The 25,430-nt window shown below is 41.0% G+C and overlaps 1 protein-coding gene across 1 annotated transcript; it reads left to right on the forward strand.

Moving 5' to 3' along the window:
- Nucleotides 1–914: 914 nt before the first annotated feature.
- Nucleotides 915–22,422, forward strand: LOC134345409 (hepatic and glial cell adhesion molecule-like). The gene is made up of 6 exons (XM_063046028.1): nt 915–1,042; nt 6,119–6,211; nt 7,628–7,990; nt 15,498–15,779; nt 17,369–17,453; nt 20,853–22,422. Exons 2-6 carry the CDS (start codon nt 6,163–6,165, stop codon nt 20,872–20,874), a joined length of 801 nt encoding a protein of 266 aa, XP_062902098.1. The 5' UTR covers nt 915–1,042; nt 6,119–6,162; the 3' UTR covers nt 20,875–22,422.
- The last annotated feature ends 3,008 nt before the right edge of the window (nt 22,423–25,430 follow it).

Consider the following 25,430-nt stretch of genomic DNA (forward strand, 5'->3'; position numbering starts at 1 on the left):
TCTGCAAGACCTATTTCCTTCAGTAATAGTCGTGTTACTAATTCTGGTGTAGACAGTTTTGTTATACAAGTGTATAAAAGGATATAGAGTCAAGGCAGCTAGATAGAATGCAGCTGTGATTAATTTAGTTATGAATCTATTGAATTACAGAATAAACTGGAATGACCTGACGCTCATGTCGGAGAAAGAAGGTCGGCATAGCATTTATAATTGGCTTGACCTGCTGAATTACCCTGGCAGTTTTTTGTGCTTATTTGCCTAAACATCAGGGAATACCATAATGTAGTTGTGATTAATTTAGTTATGAGCATACTGAATCACAGAACAAACTGGAACGACCCGTTTTTACTCAAGAAGGTTGGCATAGAATCTATGATTGGCAGCAATAGGGCTGCATGAACTGCTGAGTTCATCTAGCAGGTGTTTTTTTGCTTATTTTCCCAAACATCAGGGAATACCGTAAGGGCAGAAACTGCAGACGGATCTCCAGCGGAATGGAATGTGCCACCGGCTAGCTAACTTGCGAATTCAATGTTGGTCTGTCTGCTCTTTAGAACTAGGATAGTTTTAAGAAACAAATTTGAAGTAAACTACAGACTGTTTTGGGTTACCTGATGTTCAGCCCGCTGTGTGCATGACAAATCGAGCAGCCCGCAATCTTATAACCTGCACCGGGTCTCTTTGTAGAGTAAATATTCAGAGTGGGGTTTGAATCCGATGACACAAGGTCTTCAGCAGCATCAATGTATTGATGACCATTGATATATGACCTTTATTAAGGAGTGGCATTGAAATGATGAAAAACAGCATGACCGCTGTGGAATAGCAAACAAATTAGTCGATTAGTGGAATAACAAACAAAGTTTAAAAAAAACTGCAACGTATGCAGCAAAGATCACCTCCAAATGGATCCTGCGATTTTTGGCAGCATGCCCAGGAGTTAAGGACTTTTCGCGAACTTTTTAAAACTACTTTCTTGACGGACAAGGATTGAAAGGGCTGGTGTAAACGGCGCTCGAATTGCAAAAACCCTGGGAATTAGGTGAGTGCGGAGACTGGTTCTCATTCATGTAGAGGCAGGAATCAGTCCAACCTGGACTGAAACAGAGGAAGTGTTAGGGCTGGATTCAGAGAGGCCGCCATTGGGACGTTGTTCCAGCTCCCGCTGACAGAAGGAATGTTTCAGTTCATCACGGTCATACAGTAATTAGGTATGGGGTAGGCCGAGAGGGGATTCATTGTTGTTTCATCAGAGTCTACTTATGTGCAGAATGAGGTGAGAGCGAGGCGTAGAAAAATGTTAATGTGTTATTGAATAGAGGGGAGGGTGCGACCAGGTAATAGAAAAATACCCATTTTGAGAGCAACATGGATATTAACTGATCAGCAGTCCAGACGCTTAGAAAGTTGTTTCCACTCAAAGCGACAAGTGCAGTCCCCGCACCAGGGAGGCAGCGGTGGGTACGCGGTGCAAAAAAAAACTCAGTCCACAAATAAACCTTGAATTGAAAACAAAAACTACAAATGTTGGAAATCTGATATAAAAATACAAACGAGAATTCTCACCAGGTTAGAAACCTTATGGGAAAGAATATTCTCCACGCTTCAGGAGATTGTACACTGACTTCACCGGTGCAAACAGTTTAGCGGGAAAAGGAAACGTGAAGCGACGCGTAGCTCAGAGCTCAAATCGCAGAAAGGCGGCGAGGAATATTAAATTTGCTCAATAATCTTGAATTACAATTCTGACTTTTGATGGCGGTTGGCGGTCTAATTTAAAAAGATGCATTACCGCCACCAACTGGACTGGAGTGTAGTTGTAGAGAGTTACTAGTACTGTAGTTCTTTATCAAATGAAAACTAGGTTAGCTCAGAAAGCCCTGTAGACTGTAAATAATTAAAGACAATACTGTGAATTAAATGTTTCCAAAACTTAGTTTTAAAATGAAAACTGTCAACCCTCAAAGATAGTAGTGCTTCCAGTATTTGCTTTCGTTCAACCTTATATACACTGTAAAAGCATGTGTTCAACTGTTTCATAATAATGACAAAACCTACACAGCCCAGAGTGATGTTTTCCAACAAGATATAAGGAATAGTTAAGCGTAGAATACCCAATTCAAAGTCGAGTCAATATAATTCCTTCCCTTCTTGTTCTACCTGCTTCTCCCATCTATCCAACAGTTTTATGTATTTTGTAAAGCTAACTCCCCTTATGTCATTATCCCCCAAGTCTTACTCTAATCCCCTAATTCTTAACCCACCAAGCTCTTAGCTTCTGATTTTGCAGCTGGAAGGACTACATCCACAGTTGAACATCTGACAGCTTTTTTTAGCCAAACAATTAACACACTCATTTCCCTGAAGACCGCTAAGTGTGGGAACACATAAAAGTAGACATATAAACCAATACTTTGAATATGAAATAAAATTTGAAGAGCTTCAGGTAGTAAATCTGACCTTCTCCTAGAATGACCTCAACAGTTCTTCACAGTGAACAACAGTTCAGAGCAGAAGCAGGATGAGGGATGTAGAGGGAGTGGACTCACCACGTTGTCAGGACTTTGGGGTCCATCCACAGTCGGCCACTGGAAGTCCTTGAGGCAACACTTGATACTGTGTCTCTTTGGTAATCCAAATGCTGTGATCCTTTGGAGTGTCTTTTTGTCCTTGGCTTTTTGCTTTTGTATTTTGGACCCATTTTGTTTTAGAACTTTGGATTCAGCCTGTTGTGTTTTTGGAATTGCTCGCCTGCTCATATTTGAATTTTTGTTTCTAATACTGAACTACTCCCTGGCCTTTTGATTTGAATTATTGCCTTTGTTTTGGAACTGTGCTGGAAGTCAAACTATCCAGTACAGTACCTGTCTGAATATTCATTCTGACCTCCTGCATGATCTCTGCACCTGGGTTCATTTCTCCCTCAGTCCCTGGGGTACAGTGATAGAGTTCTGTACTGTCATGCTGGAGGCTGCGTTCAACCCAGAAAGGCCTGACGCCACATTGCTTCATGGGATGATATGAGGACACACTGAGGAGGGTAATTATGTATTCTGTAGCATTTAAAAAAGTGAGATTTGACCTCTGTGAGAAAGACAAATGTTTACATTGTTGGAGAGATATCATGTCAAAAATATCTTTGTATGAGAAAAGAAGTCAGGGTCATGATATCATAAAAGATGGATCACCTAAGACTAAAATGAGAAGAAATTTCTACCTTCTGCTGGGCTGAGCTTTGGAATTATCTATCTCAGTGGCTGTGGAGATCAGTCACAGATTGCATTCAAAGTAGACATTGTCAAATGTCTGGATATCAAAGGAATAAAGGGATATAGGTTTCAGGTACAAAGATGGTTTTTGAGGGAGCAAATCAGCTCTGAATTGTTGAGTGGCAGAGCATTCTCTGGGAGCTGAATGATACACTCCTGCATTGATTTCTTAATCCTACATAGCAGAGACCGGCTGTTTGTGCAGCCACACCTTCACTTCAGTAATATAGCTGTAGTAGATTAATGTGCCCTTGATGGTATTGGTAGAGGTTACTACTGCCCAGTCCTTATGGAGATAAAGTGCTGTAACAGAGTTGGGACACTCTCCATGCTTTTGGGTGGGAGTATAGTCATGATAAATGACTGGACATCCATGAGCTGATCTGGACCATCAGCAAAAGTGGAAATATGATCTTCATGATCTCTCCTCTCTTATCCTAATATATCCCTCACTCTACTTCTGTAATGAAGGTAGGAGATCAATGAAGATACACATGGAGACAGCAGTGTCACAAGCACTCAATATTGAATGGTAACACAAGGAATTCTGCAGATGCTGGAAATTCAAGCAACGCACATCAAATTTGCTGGTGAACGCAGCAGGCCAGGCAGCATCTCTAGGAAATGGTACAGTCGACGTTTCGGGCAAGACACTTCGCCAGGACTTCCTGACGAAGGGTCTCGGCTGGAAATGTCGACTGTACCTCTTCCTAGAGATGCTGCCTGGAATATTGAATGGATTGGAATTCTTGTTGGCTGGCATGAATATGAGTCACCCGATTGTCACTTGTGGGATGATCTATCTTTGCAAAGTCCTTGAGAGCTTCACTGATTTCCTTGTGACAACATTTTTTTGTAGACAGTAGAATCCAACATAGAACAGCATCTTTCTTAGCCTGGGTGGATTGGACTTGTTTGTAGTTTCTGTCATAGATAATTGCATAATCGATAGGTATCTGTGACTCTATTATGGATGCTGCTTTGAGGTCTTGCATTTGCCTCTGACAGAATGGAAGTTGGAATATTTGTGCTCCAAGCATTTTCTCAGTAGGAAGGATTCAAGGAGTTATCTTTTCATTCTCCCTCCCTGACAAGCAGCTGGAATACTTTCCTGTCCAAAAACCCATCCTGTGAAGATGGAGTCTTCGTGTTTGCCCCTCCAAAATGTTTACCATTTCCTTTTTGAACCACCCATCTATTTCCAATTGTGTCTTAGTGGCAGTGTTAATGTCAAAGTGCCAGAGTGCCCAGGCTATGAGGACAAGCAATGTTAGGATCTCTCACTTCTGGGACTACCTACATAGATCCTAGTTTTCACATTTAAACATTTTATCTTCTTACAGCACTTGTTATATGCAATGTAAATTGCAATAAAATAGATGACAATATCACTTGTGTCCTCAGCTATTCAGAGCTTAGTGTATTGGTCTTAAATATTTCAAATTACCTGGTTACTGTGCTTTCTCTTTCAAATGTTTTTATTGTGAAGCAACATCAGCTTAACCACAATCAACAATGCCCTAAAGTACAATGCTTCTTTTTTCTTTTCTTTCTTATAACAACATAATGAAAGTCAAATGAATGTATGTATAGTTAACAAGCAAAAAGCAAAGGAAACCCTATCACCCCGTCTCCTTTCCCCTTCCCAGCCCTCCCCTCCCCTCACCCTTCCCGTATGTGCTGTTTAGGTCCTACCGCGCCCCGCCCCCCCCCCACACACACACTTAGTTCAGCTGTCGTCTCTTCTAAATACAACAGTAATGGTTGCCAGATTTGTTCAAATTCCTTGAGTCTATCCTTGATAATGTATCTTATCCTCTCTAGATGCAGAGTATCCATTAACGCAGCCAGCCATTGTCTGAGTGATGGAGTTTCCTCCTTTTTCCAGAACATCAGTATAAGTTTTTTTCCATTAAGTATACCATAGGTCAGGAGTTGTTACTGGGTAGCCTGGAATTTATTTGACCTCGCAGATGTTCCAAAAATTATTAAAATAGGGTCTGGTATTATCTGAACCTTTAGTACCTTCGATAGGACCTCAATATTTGCTTCGAAAACTCTTGTATCCTGGGACGTAAAGCATAACTATGTAACAGATTTGCCTCGGAGGACTTGCATTTCTCACACACTGGGGACACCTCTGAGAATATTTTATGAATCCTTACTTTTGAGTACTGTAGTCTATGTAGGATTTTAAATTGTATTAAATAATGCCTGGCATTTATGGAACAGGTGTTAATATACTCCAAAACCTCATTCCATATAACCTCCTCTATCCCTGTACCCAACTCCTTTTACTACCAATTTTCCACTTTTTTCCATTTCTAAATATATTTTTGCCTGATATATACCATAAGAGTCACAGAAAGGTACAGTATGTGAACAGGCACTTCGGCCCTCCAAATCTACATTAACCATCATCCACCCTTTTACAATAATCCTATTTAATCCCATTTATATAATTCGCCCCACATTCTCATCTACCCTTTCCCTTCCCCTCCCCCAGACACCTCGGACTCTGCCAGTCACCTACATATTATGAGAACTTCACTACTTAACCTACTGGTCTGCTTGCATTTGGGATATGGGGAGGAACATAGAGCACCTGAGGTCAGGATTGAACTGAGGGCTCTGGGGAGCTGTGAGGCAGAAGCTTACAAGCCTTCAACAAAGTTATCAAAAATAAATCATCTGTTTTTGATTACACTTCCCTCAGTGAGAACCGACAAGTTGTGTTTTTAATGATGAAGAAGATGACATAAACCTGCTTTACTCAAACTGATGTGGCTAGTATTTGCTGGAAACCCAACACTGAGTATTGAATCTCACATTTCTCTCATCTTTTTTAGGACCGTCTCATAATCCCATAAAGGAAATGGGTGCATAACATATCATGGATCTCTCAGAGACATTAAACATCAACATGTTCAAACTTGCCTCAGGTAATATGTACAAATTGAGAAACGCTTGAATCAGTAAAACACATTGTGCATTATTCAAACACATCGAGAAACTGCTGACCTGCCGATAATTCTGAATTCCTTTTCCGTGACAATGTACCTAACACCAGTGTCAGACAGCACATGTGCTGGGTGCAAATGCCAAGCATGTCCCACTTTATTAGATTGTAGCTGTGAGGAAAGTCAGTGATCTGATTTTATTTTCTCTCTCCTGTTGGTTCTGCTTGACTTCTGAACATCTCCAGTATTTCTAATTTATTTTAGGACATTCAGAAGTAATGCTCAACAAATATTTCATCAAAAAGCTAGTCATAGTCATAGTCATAGTCATAGTCATACTTATAGTCATACTTTATTGATCCCGGGGGAAATTGGTTTTGTTACAGTTGCACCATAAATAATTAAATAGTAATAAAACCATAAATAGTTAAATAGTAATATGAAAATTATGCCAGGAACTAAGTCCAGGACCAGCCTATTGGCTCAGGGTGTCTGACCCTCCAAGGGAGGAGTTGTAAAGCTTGATGGCCACCGGCAGGAATGACTTCCTATGACGCTCTGTGTTGCATCTTGGTGGAATGACTCTCTGGCTGAATGTACTCCTGTGCCCAACCAATACATTATGTAGTGGATGGGAGACATTGTCCAAGATGGCATGCAACTTGGACAGCATCCTCTTTTCAGAAGCCACAGTCAGAGAGTCTAGTTCCATCCCCACAACATCACTGGCCTTAAGAATGACTTTGTTGATTCTGTTGGTGTCTGCCACCCTCAGCCTGCTGCCCCAGCACACAACAGCAAACATGATCGCACTGGCCACCACAGACTCGTAGAACATCCTCAGCATCATCCGGCAGATGTTAAAGGACCTCAGTCTCCTCAGGAAATAGAGACAGCTCTGACCCTGTGCACAGTTTCATCTCAGAGAAAATATTTCCTCTGCTCTTGTTCAGAAAGCTGGACAATTTTTTTTTCTATTCACGCTCAGTAACCACTGTCTCTTGCAGCAATATTTTTTCTCTGAGAATATATCAAATTCACACACATGATCCTGTCTCTGCCAAGAGTACAATTGGAGAAGAGGGCTGGAGCAGGGATTGTACTTCAACCAACCTTGTTGATCATTGTGCCAGTGGGTCTTTGACCAGCAGATGTCTTGTCCAGATTGAGGCTCATTTCTAGTGCCCAGCCTGGCATCAGGTGAACCTCAACCCAACATGCATGGGAAAATGGTCCATTGCTGGCTGGCTCCAGGGTGTAGTGAATATAGCCCTTGAAATTTCAGTACCACTTACACATTACTCCGTGTACTATGGTGCTTCAAGGTAAACTGGTTGATCATGGTTGACAATCCTTAATTTACAGTACCTTACTTATGAATTTATGTTTATTTTCCAGTCTTCCATTTAATTTTGGTGTGCAGAGGGGCTCTGTATGCCAGACCTGGCACTCTCACTAATGCTGCTGCAGGACAAACCGTGATGTTCCCCATAGAGTACCAAAGCAATGAAGATCAGTACGATGTTACCTTTAAATTAACATTTCCACAACTCTTTAAAATTTTAATATGGAAATCCAATAATCCAGACAATCTGCATATTGTACATCCACAATATCAACACAGAGCTACAATCAAAAATGGATCGGTGGTGTTATATGATATACAAGTCAGCGACAGTGGAGAGTATCAAGTACGAACCGACTACTATGGGGTAGAACTGAAAAACCATGATCAAAGTGCTTTCACGGTTCAAGTCTTTGGTAAGTATTCATTCCTCGAACTTTTTATAGTTCCAGCATCTTTAGGAAGTTAAGTATTTTCAAGATCCAGTCCTTGGTCGAGGTCAACTATATGAAGAGCAGAAGTGAGCTGTGTGATGGCCCTTGACAGCAAGAAAGCATTTCGCTAAGTGTGCCCTTAAAGAGCCTGAATAAGATCAAAGTTGATGGCTGTTAATGGAGAAATTCTCCCAATGATTGGGGATATTTTAGATGTTGGTGGTCCATCATTCATCCCTAGAATATCACTTCTTCAGTTCCTCAGACTGTGCCCTAGGCCTAGCAACCTTCTCTCAATCGAGTCAGAAATGTGGAGGTTTGCAGCTCATTCTGTAATATTAAGTTCAGTGCAGAATTCCTAGAGAACGCAGCAATCTCTGCCTTCAGAGTGCAGGGTGTAGCGAGATGTTACTCACCCAGGCTACTGTGACAGCATGTGAAACCACAATCTGTGCCACAAGAAGCAAGAGTAAGGGTCCCAGAACAGATCCCTGAAGCACACCACTCGTCACCAACCTCCATTCAGAATATGACCCATCTACAACTAATCTTTTCCTTCTGTGGGCAAACCAGTTCTGGATCCACAAAGCAATGCCCCTTTGGATCCCATGCCTCCTTACTTTCTCAATAAACCTTGCATGGGGTACCTTTTCAAATGCCTTGCTGAAATCCATATACACCGCATCTACTGCTCTGCCTTCATCAATGTGTTTAGTCACATCCTCAAGAAATTCAATCAGGCTCGTAAGGCAGAACCTGCCCTTGACAAAGCCATGCTGACTATTCCTAATCATATTATACCTCTCCAAATGTTCATAATTCCTACCTCTCAGGATCTTCTCCATCAGCACACCAACCACTGAAGGAAGACTCACTGGCCTATAATTTCCTGAGCCATCTCTCCTCCCTTCATTGAATAAGGAACAACATCCATAACCCTCCAATCCTCTGTAACCTCTCCCGTCCTCATTGATGATGCAAAGATCATCGCCAGAGGCTCAGCAATCTCCTTGCTCGCCTCCCACTGTAGCCTGGGATACATCTCATCTGGTCCCGGCGACTTATCCAACTTGATGCTTTCCAAAAGCTCCAGCACATCCTCTTTCTTAATATCTACATGCTCAAGCTTTTCAGTCAGCTGCAAGTCATCACTATAATCACCAAGATCCTTTTCCATAGTGAATACTGAACTAAGGTATTCATTAAGTACCTCTTTTATTTCCTCCGGTTCCATACACACTTTCCCACTGTCACACTTGATAGGTCCTATTCTTTCACATTTTATCCTCTTGCTCTTCACATACTTGTAGAATGCTTTGGGGTTTTCTTTAATACTGCCCGCCAAGGCCTTCTCATGGCCCCTTCTGGCTCCCCTAATTTCCTTCTTAAGCTCCTTCCTATTAGCCTTATAATCTTCTAGATCTCCAACATTACCTTGCTCTCTGAACCTTTTTTTAAGCTTTTCTTTTCTTCTTGACTAGATTTATTAAAGCCTTTGTACGCCACTGTTCCCGTACCCTACCATAACTTCCCTGTCTCATTGGAACGTACCCATGCAGAACTCCACACAAATATCCCCTGAACATGTGCTGCATTTCTTCCATACCTTTCCCTGAAAACATCTGTTCCCAATTTAAGCTTCCAAGTTCCTGTCTGATAGCCTCATAATTCCCCTTACTCCAATTAAACACTTTCCTAACTTAGCTATTCCTATCTCTCTTCAATGCTATTGTAAAGGAGATAGAATTATGATCACTATCTCCAAAATGCTCTCCCACTGAGATATCTGACACCTGACCAGGTTCATTTCCCAATACTAAATCAAGTACAGTCTCTTGTAGGCTTTTCTACATATTGTATCAGGAAACCTTCCTGAACACACCTAACAAACTCCACCCCTCTAAACCCTTTGCTGTAGGGAGATGCCAATCGATATTTGGGAAATTAAAATCACCCATCACAACAACTGTTATTATTACACCTTTCCAGGATCGGTTTCCCTATCTGCTCCTCGATATCCCTGTTACTATTGGGCAGCCTATTAAAAAACACCCAGTAAAGTTATTGACCCCTTCCTGTTCCTAACCTCCACCCACAGAGATCCGTAGACAATTCCTCCATGACGTACACCTTTTCTGCATCTGTGACACTATCTCTGATCAACATTGCCACGCCCCCACCTCTTTTGCCTCCCTCCCTGTCCTTTCTGAAACATCTAAAACCCGACACTTGAAGTAACCATTCCTGTCCCTGAGCCATCCAAGTCTCTGTAATGGCCGCAACATCATAGCTCCAAGTACTGATCCAAGCTCTAAGCTCATCAGCTTTGTTCACAATGCTCCTTGCGTTAAAATAGACACATCTCAAACCGTCAGTCTGAGCGCATCCCTTCTATATCACCTGCCTATCCTCCCTCACACACTGTCTACAAGCTTTCTCTATTTGTGAGCCAACTGCCTCTTCCTCAGTCTCTTCAGTTCGGTTCCCACCCCCCCAACATTTCTAGTTTAAACTCTCCCCAGTAGCCTTAGTAAACCTCCCCGCTAGGATATTGGTCCCCCGGGATTCAAGTGCAACCTGTCCTTTTTGTACAGGTCACACCTGCCCCAAAAGAGGTCCCAATGATCCAGAAATCTGAATCCCTGCCCACTGCTCCAATCTCTCAGCCACGCATTTATCCTTCACCTCATTCTATTCCTATACTCACTGTCGCATGGCACAAGCAGTAATCCTGAGATTACTACCTTTGCGGTCCTGCTTCTCAAATTCCTTCCTCACAACCTGTAGTATATTTTCAGGACTCTTCCCTTTTCCTACCTATGTCATTGGTACCAATATGTACCACAACCCCTGACTGTTCTTCCTCCCACTGCAGCATGTCTTGGACATGATCTGAAACATCTTGGACCCTGGAACCTGGGAGGCAAACTACCATCCGAGTTTCTTTCCTGCGTCCACAGAATCGCCTGTCTGACCCCTAACTATAGAGTCCCCTATCACTGCTGCCTTTCTCTTCCTTTTCCTATCCATCTGAGCCGCAGGGCCAACTCTATGCCAGAGGCACAGTCACTGTCCCCCCCCCCCCAACAGTACTCAAACCTGAATACTTATTGTCAAGGGGTATAGCCACAGGGGTACTCTCTGGTACCTGACTCTTCCCCTTCCCTCTCCTGACTGTTACCCACTTGTCTGTCTCCCATGGCCCCAGTGTGACCGTCTACCTATACCTCCTTTCCATCACCTCCTCGCTGTCCATGACCAGATGAAGGTAATCGAGCTGCAACTCCAGTTCCCTAACGCGGTCCCTTAGGAGCTGCAGCTTGACGCAATGGGTTCAGATATGGCCGTCCGGGAGGCTGGGAGACTCCAGGACTTCCCACATCTGAAACCGAGCACAGAAAACCGTCCTCACACACATACAGTGGCATGCAAAAGTTTGGGCACCCTGGTCAAAATTTCTGTTACTGTGAATAGTTAAGTAAGTAGAAGATGAACTGATATCCAAAAGTCATAAAGTTAAAGATGAAACATTCTTTTCAATATTTTAAGAAAAATTAGTGTATTATTTTTGTTTTGTACAGTTTTACAGTGGGGAAAAAAGGAAAGGAGCACCATGCAAAAGTTCGAGCACCCCAAGAGATTTGAGATCTCAGATAACTTCTACCAAGGTCTCAGAACTTAATTAGCTTGTTAGGGCTATGGCTTGTTCACAGTCATGGTTAGGAAAGGCCAGGGGATGCAAATTTCAAAGCTTTATAAATTCCCTGACTCCTCAAACCTTGTCCCAACAATCAGCAGCCATGGGCTCCTCTAAGCAACTACCTAGCATGCAGAAAATTAAAATAATTAATGTCCACAAAGAGGGAGAAGGCTATAAGAAGATAGCAAAGCATTTTCAGGTAGCTATTTCCTCAGTTCATAATGTAATTAAGAAATGGCGGTTAACAGGAATGGTGGAGGTCAAGTTGAGGTCTGGAAGACCAAGAAAACTTTCTAAGAGAACTGCTCGTAGGATTGCTAGAAAGTAAAATCAAAACCCCCATTTGACTGCAAAAGACCTTCAGGAAAATTTAGCAGACTTTGGAGTGGTGGTGCACTGTTCTACTGTGCAGTGACACCTGCACGAATATGACCTTCATGGAAGAGTCATCAGAAGAAAACCTTTCCTCGTCCTCACCACAAAATACAGCGTCAGAAGGTTGGAAAGGAATATCTAAACAAACCTGATGCATTTTGGACACAAGTCCTGTGGACTGCTGAAGTCAAAATAGAACTTTTTGACCGCAATGAGCAAAGGTATGTTTGGAGAAAAAAGGGTGCAGAATTTCATGAAAAGAACCCCTCTCCAACTGTTAAGTACGAGGGTAGATTGATCATGCTTTGGGCTTGTTTTGCAGACAGTGGCACGGGGAACATTTCACTGGTAGAGGGAAGAATGAATTCAATTCAATGCCAGCAAATTCTGGAAGCAAACATCACACCGTCTGTAAAAAAAAAAGCTGAAGATGAAAAGAGGATGGCTTCTACAACATGATAATAATCCTAAACACACCTCAAAATCTACAATGGACTAACTCAAGAGACGCAAGCTGAAGGTTTTGCCATGGCCCTCACAGTCCCCCAACCTAAACATCATCGAAAATCTGTGGATAGACCTCAAAAGAGCAGTGCATGCAAGATGGCCCAAGAATCTCACAGAACTAGAAGCCTTTTGCAAGGAAGAATGGGCAAAAATCCCCCAAACAAGAATTGAAAGACTCTTAGCTGGCGACAGAAAGTGTTTACATGCTGTGATACTTGCCAAAGGGGGTGTTACTAAGTACTGACCATGCAGGGTGCCCAAACTTTTGCTTTGGGTCCTTTTCCTTTTTGTTATTTTGAAACTGTAAAAGATGGAAATAAAAAAGTAATCTTGCTTAAAATATTAAAGGAATGTCTCATCTTTAATTTTATGCCTTTTGGAAATCAGGTCATCTTTTACTCGCTTAGCTATTCACAGTAACAGAAATTCTGACCGGGGTGCCCAAACTTTTGCATTCCACTGTACTTGCTTTCCACAATTAACACAGGTAAACCTACCTCGCCTCATCCTGTCACCGCCTAAGCCCGTTGAGTCAAACCCCTATCACTCTGCTGCCCTCTCACTCAGCTGCCCGCTGGATATGGCAGTCTTCTTTTTAAACTTTTCCCGCTCTACCGGCTGACGTCATGTGCCTGCGCAGTCTTACCTCTCGTTTACCCCGAGTATAAAATCCCTTCGCTCCGAAAATCTGTAGCTGTTCCACTTGCAGCCTTCTTGCTTCGAATTTTTATAAATGACCTGGATGAGGAAGTGGAAGGATGGGTTAGTAAGTTTGCTGATGACACGAAGGTTGGAGGTGTTGTGGATAGTGTGAAGGGCTGTCAGAGGTTACAGCGGGACATTGATAGGATGCAAAACTGGGCTGAGAAGTGACAGATGGAGTTCAACCCAGATAATTGTGAAGTGGTTCATTTTGGTAGGTCAAATATGATAGCAAATATAGTATTAATGGTAAGACTCTTGGCAGTATGGAGGATCAGAGGGATATTGGCGTCTGATCCCATAGGACGCTCAAAACAGCTGTGCAGGTTGACTCTGCGGTTGAAGGCATACGGTGTGTTGGTCTTCATCAATCGTGGAATTGAATTCAGAAGCCGAGAGGTAATGTTGCAACTCTATAGGACCCTGGTCAGATCCCACTTGGAGTACTGTGCTCAGTTCTGGTCATCTCACTACAGGAAGGATGTGGAAACCATAGAAAGGATGCAGAGCAGGTTTACAAGGACATTACCTGGATTGGGGAGCACACCTTATGAGAACCAGTTGAGTGAACTTGGCCTTTTCTCCTTGGAGCGACGGAGGATGAGAGGTGACCTGATAGAGGTGTATAAGATGATGAGAGGCTTTGATCGTGTGGATAGTCAGAGGCTTTTTTTTCCAGGGCTGAAGTGGCTGCCACAGGAGGGCACAGGTTTAAGGTGCTTGGGAGTAGGTACAGAGGAGATGTCAGGGGTAAGTTTTTTACACAGAGAGTGGTGAGTGCGTGAAATGGGCTGCCGGTAATGGTGGTGGAGGCGGTTATGATAGGGTCTTTTAAGAGACCTTTGGATAGGTACATGGAGCTAAGAAAAATAGAGGGCTATGGGTAACCCATCCACATAAGCTATCTACATAAAACATGATCCCGACTCCAGGCAGCATCCTGGTAAATCTCCTTTGCACACTCTGAACCTTCAACATCCTTCCCATAAAAAGAAAATCAGAACTGAACACTATACTCAAATATGGTTTGACTAGTTTTATGAAGCTGCAACATTACCTCAAGGCTGCTGAACTCAATCCCCCGACCAGTGAATGCCAACACAACTTATGCCTTCTTAACCACTCAAACAAATTGTGTGACACCTTTGAGGATCTATGGATGTGGACCCCAAGATCTCTCAGTTCCACCACACTGCTAAGAAGCGTGCCATTAACCTTGCATTCTGTGTTAATGTCTGATCTTCCAAAGTCTAACACTTCACACTTTTCTGGATTGAATTCTATCTGCCTCTTCTCAGTCCAGCTCTGCATTCTATCAATGTCTTATTGTTACCAGTGACAATCTTCTACACAATCCACAACGCCACCATCCCTCGTGTCATCTGCAAACTTACAAACTCACTCTTCTACATCCTCATCCAAATGATTTATAAAAATCAGAAGGAGCTGGGAACATAACCCTGTAGAGCACCACTGGCCATTAACCTCCAGGCAGAATAAATTCCACCTACTACCATTTCTGCATTCATGCTCCCAAGCATCCCTGGATCCCATGCTTTCTAAGTAAGCCTTCTATGAAGAACCCTGTCAACTGTTCTACCTTCATCAATTTGTTTTCTCACTGCCTCAAAGAATTTCATCATACTCCCAAAGCACAAACCTGTCCCTCACAAATCCATGCTGATATCCAAAATCAGACTGTGCTTCTCCAGATGCTATAGAACCTATTTCTAAGGATCCTCTTCCAATAGTTTTCTCACCACTGACATAAAATGAAAGTGTTCTGTATACCCAGGATTTTCCCTATTGCCTTCCATGAAAAAAGGAATTGCATTTTGCTCCCTCCAGTCTTCTGTGGCCAGTGAGGACGCAAAGATCATCACTAGAGTCCAGCAAACTTTACCCTTGCTTCCTGTAGTAACCTGGGATGTATCCTGTCTGGCACTGGGGACATCTAACCGAATGTTTTTGAATAGTTCCAGCACATCCATGTACACAACTTGGTCCAGCATATCAACCTGTTTAATGTTGTTCTCATTGGCTTTTCTATTCAGTATTGTAGGCCCTGAGGTTAATAACTTTATAACACAAAACTTAAAAGAAAAACATTCAGTTGTGTAGTAATGTGTGGCATTTTTCAGGAAAATAAGCATATCAAATAATTACAACAGCATTTAAAAATCCTCTTACATTTTTATATTTCAGAACCAGTTTCTCAACCTGCAGCAAAGACTTCAAGCCATGGTCAGAATGCACCAAATATCACTTTGAATTGCTCCATCTCCAATGGAACGGCAGTCATGATTTACTGGGAAAAAATATCCTTATCTGGAGTCATCATCGAGACGTATACAAACACAATTCTTGTGATAGACTGTGCTACTGAAGACGAACAGCATAAGTACAGGTGCATTGCAAAAAATCCCATCAGTAATGCATCCAGCAGTGAGATATCGATCAACTCGTGTAACACCAGAAATCTGAACGGTGAGAAATTGGACGTTGATCTTTTACATAATATTGTCTTTGCAGTTGATACCAAGGATGTGAACTTTTACTACTAATCAGGAAGCAGGGAATTTTTTTCAGCAATTAAAGCAATATTAAGCGGTTAGTGCATCGCCTTATAGCGCTAATTCTGTTTCAATTCTCACCCCTGTCTACAAGGAGTTAGTACATTCTCCCCGTGACCACGTGGGTTTCCTAAGTGCTCCGGTTTCCTCCCACATTCCAAAGATGTACATTTATGGATTGTGAGTTGTGGACTTGATACATTGACACTTGTGGACTGCGCAGCACAATCCTCACTGATTTGATCTGGCCCAGAGGACACATCTCACTACATTTTGATGTACAGTATGTGTGACAAATAAAACTAATCCTCAAGATCTTTATTTATAATATTTAGCAGAATTTAACCATAAATGAGGAAAAAGAATCACTGACAATCAAATCAGAAACTGCAGGTGCAAGAAAACTGAAATAAAAATAGAAAATGCTGGAAATACAGTGAAACCCCATTATAACACAATCATTTGTGTCCATAAAATGTCATCGCGAAAAATGTGGGGTTGTACTAAATCAGGGGTGTTGTCACTGTAGAAATTAACGCACAAATTATTTTTTAGTAAAGCTTTTTAATACACAAAACAATAAATAAAAACATTCAAGAATATTAACAATCATCATTTACAGTTTATTTCTTTAAAAAGTGATTGAGAGTTCCTTGCTTGAACGTAGCATGTCGCTGGCTGCGAGCGAAATCGAGAATGCTTCTGAGTTGGAGGTTTTTATGTGTTCCACCTCCTGGGTCTCCAGCAAAGCGACACACGAAACTTTTCTCTGTGATTTCCAGCCACGAAGTATTGATTCCGGTATCCCGAGGTCTCTTGCAACTTGAGTTTGACTTTTAGTCTTGATCGCGTCAAGTGCGTGAAGCTTATCTTTCACAGAAAAAGATTCCCCTTTTCTAGCAGTTTGTTCCATTTTGAGCAAAAAAGAAGGTCCAATGGCATACACAAAATGCTGGTGGAACGCAGCAGGCCAGGCAGCATCTGGTCGAGACCATTCGTCAGGACTAGTGGGAAAAAAGAGATAGTAAGAGATTTGAAAGTGGGATGGGTAGGGGGGAGGGAGAGACCCGAAATGATAGGAGAAGACAGGAGGGGGAGGAATGAAGCCAAGAGCTGGGAAGTTGATTGGCAAAAGGGATACAAGGCTGGAGAAGGAGAAGTATTTAGCAGGTCAGGCAGCGCCTGTGGTAAGACATACTGAGTTAACCTTAGAGCTCTGATGAATTCCGCTGAGTCGAAACTATTAATTCTGTCAGTCTTCCCACATATGCTGCCTAAATAACAGTTAATGTTCATTGATACAATGTGTTTTTAAGATATGGAACCACAGATCAAAGGAAAAGCAAAATATAAAACTACTTTTGAAAAGCAAGCCATTGGAAAAACTAATCTTTTAGTAGGAGCTTGAGGACAACCATATTATTGAACTAAATGTGTGGTGCACTTGACCATAAGAAGCTGAATGGTATATTTATCTCATTAATTTCTATAAACTGTTTTCAGATAAAAGGAATTACCTTACGATCCTGATTCCTTTGGTGATGATAGCAATTTTGTTGCTTGCTTTTGCAAAATACTTCATGATTCGGTAAGTGTTACTGCTCAGGTTAGTATGATCCATAGAGAAAACAAAGTGGTCTGTTGCTCACAGAGCCTGGATTTCCTTTCTTTTATGATTATTTATCAATTAAATAAGTTATGACATAATTTGTGTATTAATGATGTGGCTGTTGTGTGGTGTCTCTTCTGACAATGGTCTGGTATTAAATTAGTAATTGCACAGACTTTCGGCTTCATAACTGAATTCTGAGATTTTTTTTAATAATAAATACTCAGTTACATTTTAAACTTAAGGCTTTGAAGTTTTAGTTGTAATAAGAGCATAAAGTGAAAAAGACAGCATTCCTGAATAAACATAGTTGTATGAATAGTCAGAAGATGTAATTGGTGATTCCCTGTTCCTAGATAGACTACAGTTCAGATGTCGTTTCTAGCAGTGGCCTTAATAATATTGTAGCCTTCCTACAGCTGGAGATAGAAGAAGAGTCTAAATTGTTTCTCACTAGCAACACTCACAACGGGCTTTATCACTACAGTAGGCTTACTTTTGGAGTAGCATCTGCTCCTACTCGATGGCCAGATTCTATGGACCAGGTGCTGCAAGGCTGTCCCGACACTCAGTGTTACTGATAAGGATGACAAGGAACATCTCCAAAAACTCAAGATAACATTAAAAAGTTTGAAGATTATGGGCTCAGAGCATGCATTAATTCTTTAAACCATTCATCATTTACTGTGGCCACACAATTATCGTACAAAATTACCCAAGTGTGCTTTAGAAAATTCAAGCAGCGGTGGCTACCCCAGGCCAAAGGACATGTCATTGTCGAGGTCTTTTTTAGAATTTGTCAATTACTATAACAGATTCCTGCCAAACCTGGCTACTGTGCTCCACCTCTTGAACTCATTACTACAACAGGAAGAAATGGCAATGGACAAAGCAGTGAGGTAGCTTTCAAAAAGACCGAGGAAATGGTGACATCAGACACTGTACTCTCATGTTATAACCCACATCACCCAGCAAAGCAAGCCTTTGGCACATCGTATTATAGTATAGGTATAGTCATGACACACGTTATGAATGATGGATGTGAACACTCCATAGCCCTTGCATCACATTCCCTTACTGCTGTAGAGAAAAAATTATGCACAGATTGACAGCAATTGGGGTGTAAAACATTTCAACCAGCACCTGTATGGGAGAGAGTTTACTCTCATCACTGATCATCAACCACTCGTGTCCATTTTCAATCAACAGAAGTAGCAGCAGCACAAATGCAGAGATGGGTTCTTTATTGGAGGACACAATTACAAGATCGAATTCAAGAGGATAACTAATCATGGAAATGCTGACGGATTGTAGCATTTACCCTGGATAAAGATATACCTGAAAAGTTACAGGAGGACAATCCTCTTGACATATTCTCCCTGTCGCAAATCGACAATCTCCCTATTACAGCAGAGATGATCCAAAGGGAAACCAGGAAAGACCCCACACTGTCTCAGGTCTACATGGGCACTCAAATGGCTGGAATATGCAGCAGAAACTCTAGTTCCCCCATTTTAACCAGCACTAGGATGACTGGGGTCGCCTTATGTTGGGATTGAGAGTTCTTGTATCATCCAAGCTGAGAGCTAAAGTGATAGAGGAGCACTTGTGTGTATATTTTTCTTTATTCTTTTATGTTTTGTAGTTACAAAGAAATAATATTTAACTTTTGCTCAGTCACTTGCAAGAAATCTTCTAAATCTTGGAAAGGTCTTGATCCCATATCTTCCTAATTCAACACGTCTCCTCCACTTGACATTGTATTTGTAGACGAAGTCCCGCTTTTTCTTCAGTATTTCATAAGATAGAAAATATGACATATAAGGCCAGAAACAATTAATGCAATTCATTTACAATATCTGAATTACTAAGGAAATGTGACAGTTGAAAATATGATTGGAAATTATTTACAAGTCTTCATCTTCTAGCTTAATCTGATGAAAATCAAACAAGCTGCAATAAATATTTTTAAATGCCTTGTTTAAATAGATACATAACTTACTTTTTAAAAAGGAGATCCTTTTGGTGTTAAAATCTTTGAAATTGCACCATGTTATCATTATATACAAATATTTATATATAATATATACATATATAAATATATATAACCACTTAAAACAGAAACATGCAAACTGAGGTATCACATAGAATCTCAGCTGTCTCTACTTTTGAACTTTGTTGCATGTTTGGTTTGATTTGGAATACTGACTGGCATTCATATCTTTCCTAAGTACGCGACAAGATGAACATTCTTCTGTGGTTCACAAATGCCAGCATTGGATTGTTTATATTTTACCTGTAGAATTTTAATCCAGTGTGAAATGTTCCCTTTTTGGCCCTCACAATGGGCAGTGCTGCTCCTTCACTGGTCCAGCGATCTAGGTTCAGTCCTGATCTCTATTACTGCCTGTGTGGAGTCTGCATGTTCTATTTGTGCCTGTGTGGGTTTCCCGTAGATGCTTTGGTTTTCTCCCATGCTGTTTTGCAGGCTAATTAATTGGATATTTTTATATTATGGCAATATAGTTATATGACACAGAGGCAGACTCTTCAGTCTACCACGTCCACGCAGACCATCGAGTATCTATCTCTATCAATCATGTTTACTGGCACTTGGTTCATAGACTCTCTGCACTGGTAACTGAAGTGTACACCTAGATGAATCTGGAATCTTATCTTTTGTGGCCTTTTTTTGGAGCTGCATTAGGTCCAGGCTAACAATTATTTTGTTCTCCTTACAACTGTTTACAGGAAGTGACTTTAAGCAATCTTGAATATTGACTAGAGGCAAGAAAATCTGTACAACTTTCTGTACTACTGCTGGGATGCCATCTGGCTCCATAGCTTTTATCTCTGGTATCCAGTGCATAAAACATTCCTGATATCACAATGGTGTAATTTAGCTAAATAACTACATGATGGCCGGGATCTCAGAATCATCTCTGACTGAATTTGGTTGCAAATTCTTCAGTGTTACTTATAAGCCTCGTATCTGGGTCCACTAGCTTTGTGAGTGGAAAAGTCTCGTCCTGTTATCTGCACGATTATCCACGATTTTCATGAGAAGATTTGGAAGTATTATTTACTCTTGATGTACAAAGAGATTGCAGTGGAAAGATCCAGCATGTTACCCATAAGCGAGGAGTTGGAGTGCAACTTTGTCAGGAGTTACAAGGGACAGTGCTCTCAATGTCAGCACAGTTCCCAGGCAGCAAGAGGAAGACTTTACCTGGGCTGGGAATGGCCTTCCTATGTTTGAATTCATTCCTGCATATAATTGAATGATTTCACAACTGTTTTTGTAAGTTTTATATTGAGTTATCAATTTAAAATTAAACACTAGAATACAGTATTTTAACATTAGTGTCTTTTTTTTAGATGTCCGAATGACCCGTCCTAACGCCTGATGATTGTCTCCAAGAATTACCTGGAAAGACTCACATTCCTGCACAAAATTCAGCAGCCTTTACTGGAATGCCACAGACCATACTTGCGAATGACAGCTCATTTCTCTATAGCATCTTTGGCTTACCACAAGCATGACCAACTGGTAGCTGATCCAAGCAACGAATTCCCAAGGCTTAAACCTGCAGGGAAAACCAGGACACCTCATGACCACCTGAGTATAGGTTGGAGATGACAAGACCACCCACTCCACAAAAAGAACATAAGAAATTGTCTTGTTTGTGACGGCGGTCACCCAAACACTGCACTCCCGCCCTGCGAGTTCCATTTCTGTGAGCATCACTGCTATATACACGGCCTCCTTTGTATCCATTACATATCTGTGGAGGTGGCGCTGCACAGTAGAACAGTGCACCACCACTCCAGAGTCTGCTAAATCTTCATGAAGGTCTTTTGCAGTGAAACGGGGTTTTGATTTGCCTTTCTAGCAATCCTATGAGCAGTTGTCTGAGAAAGTTTTCTTGGTCTTCCAGACCTCAACTTGACCTCCACTGTTCCTGTTAACAGCCATTTCTTAATTATATTATGAACTGAGGAAACGGCTAATTGAAAACGCTTTGCTATCTTCTTATAGCCTTCTTCCACTTTGTGAGCATAATTTATTTTAATTTTCAGAGTGCTAGGCAGCTTCTTAGAAGAGCCCATGGATGCTGATTGTTGCGACAAGGTTTGAGGAGTCAGGATATTTATAAAGCTTTGAAATTTTCATCACCTGGCCTTTCCTAATGACGAGTGTGAACAGGCCATAGCCCTAACAAGCTAATTAAGGTCTGAGACCTTGGTAAAAGTTATCTGAGATCTCAAATCTCTTGGGGTGCCCAAACTTTTGCATGGTGCTCCTTTCCTTTTTTTCCACTCTAAAATTGTACAAAACAAAAATAATACACTAATCTTGCTTAAAATATTGAAAAGAATGTTTCATCTTTAACTTTATGACTTTTGGAGATCAGTTCATCTTCTACTCACTTAACTATTCACAGTAACAAATTTTGACCGGGGTGCCCAAATTTTGCATGCCACTTTAGTATGAAATAGTACTTTTTACAAAGTATTAACATGAGCTACTGCTTTTAGTGAATTGATTTTTGTTATGAATAATTGATTAACTATTTTTGTGTTAGGAGCTATCTGTTATGTAATAATACTTGATCAAAACTGTCAGATGTTGATTTCATAGGACATTTGAGCAAGGGAATTATAAGCAGAAGGCTGCTTGGTCTCTTGAACCTACTTTGGTATTGACTAACCTCCTGAACTGATCCCAATGCTGCACAAGGGTGGGAGTGGAACAGAGGACATCTTGCAGTGATGCTGAGTCTGTGTGGAAATAACTGATGTTTGCCACCATTACTCACAGAGCCAACAGCCCCTCTGTGACTCCTATATATGTGTTTGTGCAGATAATCTGTTCCACTGCTGATTTGTGCTTATGTCTGTTCCCATAAAATACAAATCCCACTCTTAATCTTCTCTTTGAGACCTGTCTTCCACTACACCCATTAAAATTGTTCATCTAAATAATGTTCCGTTTTTTTTTTTGTTTTTGCACCTGGAAATACTGTGTGTTTCCAAGTCATTGGAAACCAAACCCAATTTTTTGAATGTGACTTGGAGTACTAAGCCCAGTCCTAACCGCGCCAGTGATTCTATCGATATTCTGCTGTTCCCTGACACTACTATATGATAATACGTGGGAATGTCAACAGATCCAGCCTAAACATGATTATCTGATTTTTAGAAAAGTGAAGATGAAATGAATATTCAACCACAGATCTTGTGATCATTCTCCAAGCCTGTTTGAAGTTCTGGTGCTGTTGCTAACTGCAACACTTTTGATTCAGTACATGTGTGATGCTCTTCCTTTACTGTAACTGAAGGCAATAACAGAGGTTAAAATTGGTATTTAAATAATGCAGACCATTGTGATGTGTATTTCAGAAAAGAAAAATGGGTCATAGATCCTTGCAAACAGAACAGCTGATTTAGAAAAATCATAAAATCATTAGACAGAAGACAATTTTTTTTAAGTTCATGTTCTCTGCAACAAATCTAACAGCAGTAAAAATTTGACATTGAAGTTCAATACATTGGCACATTTCAAAAGCCCTGTAGAATCCAACCTGCTTCCTATCCTTGATCTCATGTCGCTTTACAGCTGCACTAACTTGTTGCAGTTCTGAACTTTCACCAATCTCAACATCTCAATTCCATGGTTGTTTCATAAGCAAATTGAGATGTGAGTGGTGTTCAGATTAGAAGAAAGCACCCTGATGTCCTGACCCTGACACTCAAAGGCAGCTCCAGCTGTTTCATTGTTCCTCAATATCTTGGATAATGAGATATGTTCCAAAAAGTACTGTCAAAGAAATGATTCTGTTTAAAGTGATGAATACTCAAAACATCAAATTACTGTTAATTATTTTAGCTGAGGTGGCAATCTAATTGATAAATCTGACTGTAATAAATGTAGAGCTTTAGGATGAATTACAGGTTAGATGTAACACCTTCCTGTACTGCTCATTCACTGCCCTATATGTTATTGTAGAATCTATTTTTGGGAAATCGATTTCAGGAACCTAATTAACTACATTCATTGGAGTAGATGGAAACTGATAAAGTAGAGAAAATCTGCAGATGCTGGAAATCTGAACAACACACACAAAATGCTGGAGGAGCTCAGCAGGCCAGGCAGCATCTAGGGAAAAAGGTACAGTCGATGTTTCGGGCCGAAAATGATAAAATGTTTTTCAATGTCAGGGAACAGTTTTACAGAAGTGAAAGAAAAGCAGAAAACAGAATGTCAAACATTGAAAGGGCCAGACAACATATCTGGAGAGGGTGGAATCCATGGGAAAGGAGATTTAGAGATTTTCAACCAGATAGGAATGGAGGCTTTGTGATTGGCTTTCCTTGATACCTATTGGTGAAAGGAAGAGCAGTAACAAAGTCAATATTTCGGAGACAGTCATGCAGTCAATCCCTCCCCCACAAACAACTCCCAAATGATCAGGCAACACTAGCAGAGAAGCTGAGCTTTCTAATTGCGTGAACAGTTTGACTGTCAGTGCAAGGCTATAGTGCCTGTAATGGTTGGTTTAGCCCCAGCTCATGCTCAGAACTCACAGATGAGGGGATTGTGAGCTGGGAGCTCCAGGCTGGACCATGGTCTGCTCATGTTTAAGCACAGTCTATGAGTGCACAGGAACAGACCAGCCCAGAACAATCATGGCATGTTGGCCAGCATCCCACAGAAGGTAGAGAGCAGCACAAACACAAGAAATACTTTGTCCTCAGTGAGGGGTGCAGTTTGAACGATGAACTGTTATTGGCACAAGATCTCTTGCAGTATCTTGTATGGGTAAAGGTAATTCTGCATGATAAAATCAAAACTTTGGATTTCTATAATTACACGTAATGATAAAAAACACAGACAAAGATTTTTTTAGCTTGATTGCAAGCTCCATGAATTAACTTACAACATAAAAAAAAATTAAATGCAAGGAATAAAATCCCTTAGAAGTGGAGCAGAGATAAAAAGCACCAGCATCTCAAAACCCTCACCCAGTCACCAAGGAAGTAAACAGGTTGGTGGGAATTCTGACTAAATCAGATCTGTGGTTCCAGATTTGGTTAAAAGTGATGCAGAGTTTACGAGGCAATAATTAGATAACTGTCTGACACCTTCATTGCTGCCTCAGAGATGGAAAAGAATACCTGGTTATCAAGGCTAAAACATGATTAATTTTCAAAATTAAATAAGGAATTTGTAATTGATGTAAAAACATTAGTTATGATGCACTACTAACACAGAGAAAAACAAACAATTTTCTTTATAAAATGTTGGTGTGATTTTTTAAATTTAAAATTTTTAAAAATTATATTTTTGAAAATATAAAATATTAGTGTTAATTATATTAACAGCGTAATTACCTTGACATTTCACCTACTTAATCAAAGTAACAGGTGTGGTGTAGTCCACCATTGAAACTGCAGAGTACATACCAACTGGATTCACCACAAAAAAAATGAAGTTTTATTCAGCTCTTCAAAGCAGGTTGATATCTGGGAAGAACTAGCTGAAGTAAGGCTGAATAGAATGAGCTTTTATTCAGCTCATATCAAAAGGTGAAAGGCTTTGACAGAGTGGATGTGGAGAGGATGTTTCCTATGGTGGGAGAGCCTAAGACCAGAGGACACCGCCTCAGAATAGAGGGGTGACCATTTAGAATGAAGGTGAAGAGGAATTTCTTTTGCCAGAGAGTGGTGAATCTGTGGATTTTTTTTTTTGCCACAGGCATCTGTGGAGGCCAAGTCTTTATGTACATTTAAGTCAGATTCAATGAAGGTAAAATCTTGATTGGTCACGGCATGAAGGAATACTGGGAGAAGGCAAGAGATTAGGGCTGAGAGGAAAATGGGATCAGCCAGGATGAAATGGTGGAGCAGACTCGATGGGCCATATGGCCTAATTCTGCTCCTATATCTTTTGGT

The sequence above is a fragment of the Mobula hypostoma genome, chromosome 4 (genome assembly GCF_963921235.1).
Source record: "Mobula hypostoma chromosome 4, sMobHyp1.1, whole genome shotgun sequence".
In the NCBI taxonomy this organism is placed as follows: Eukaryota; Metazoa; Chordata; class Chondrichthyes; order Myliobatiformes; family Myliobatidae; genus Mobula; species Mobula hypostoma.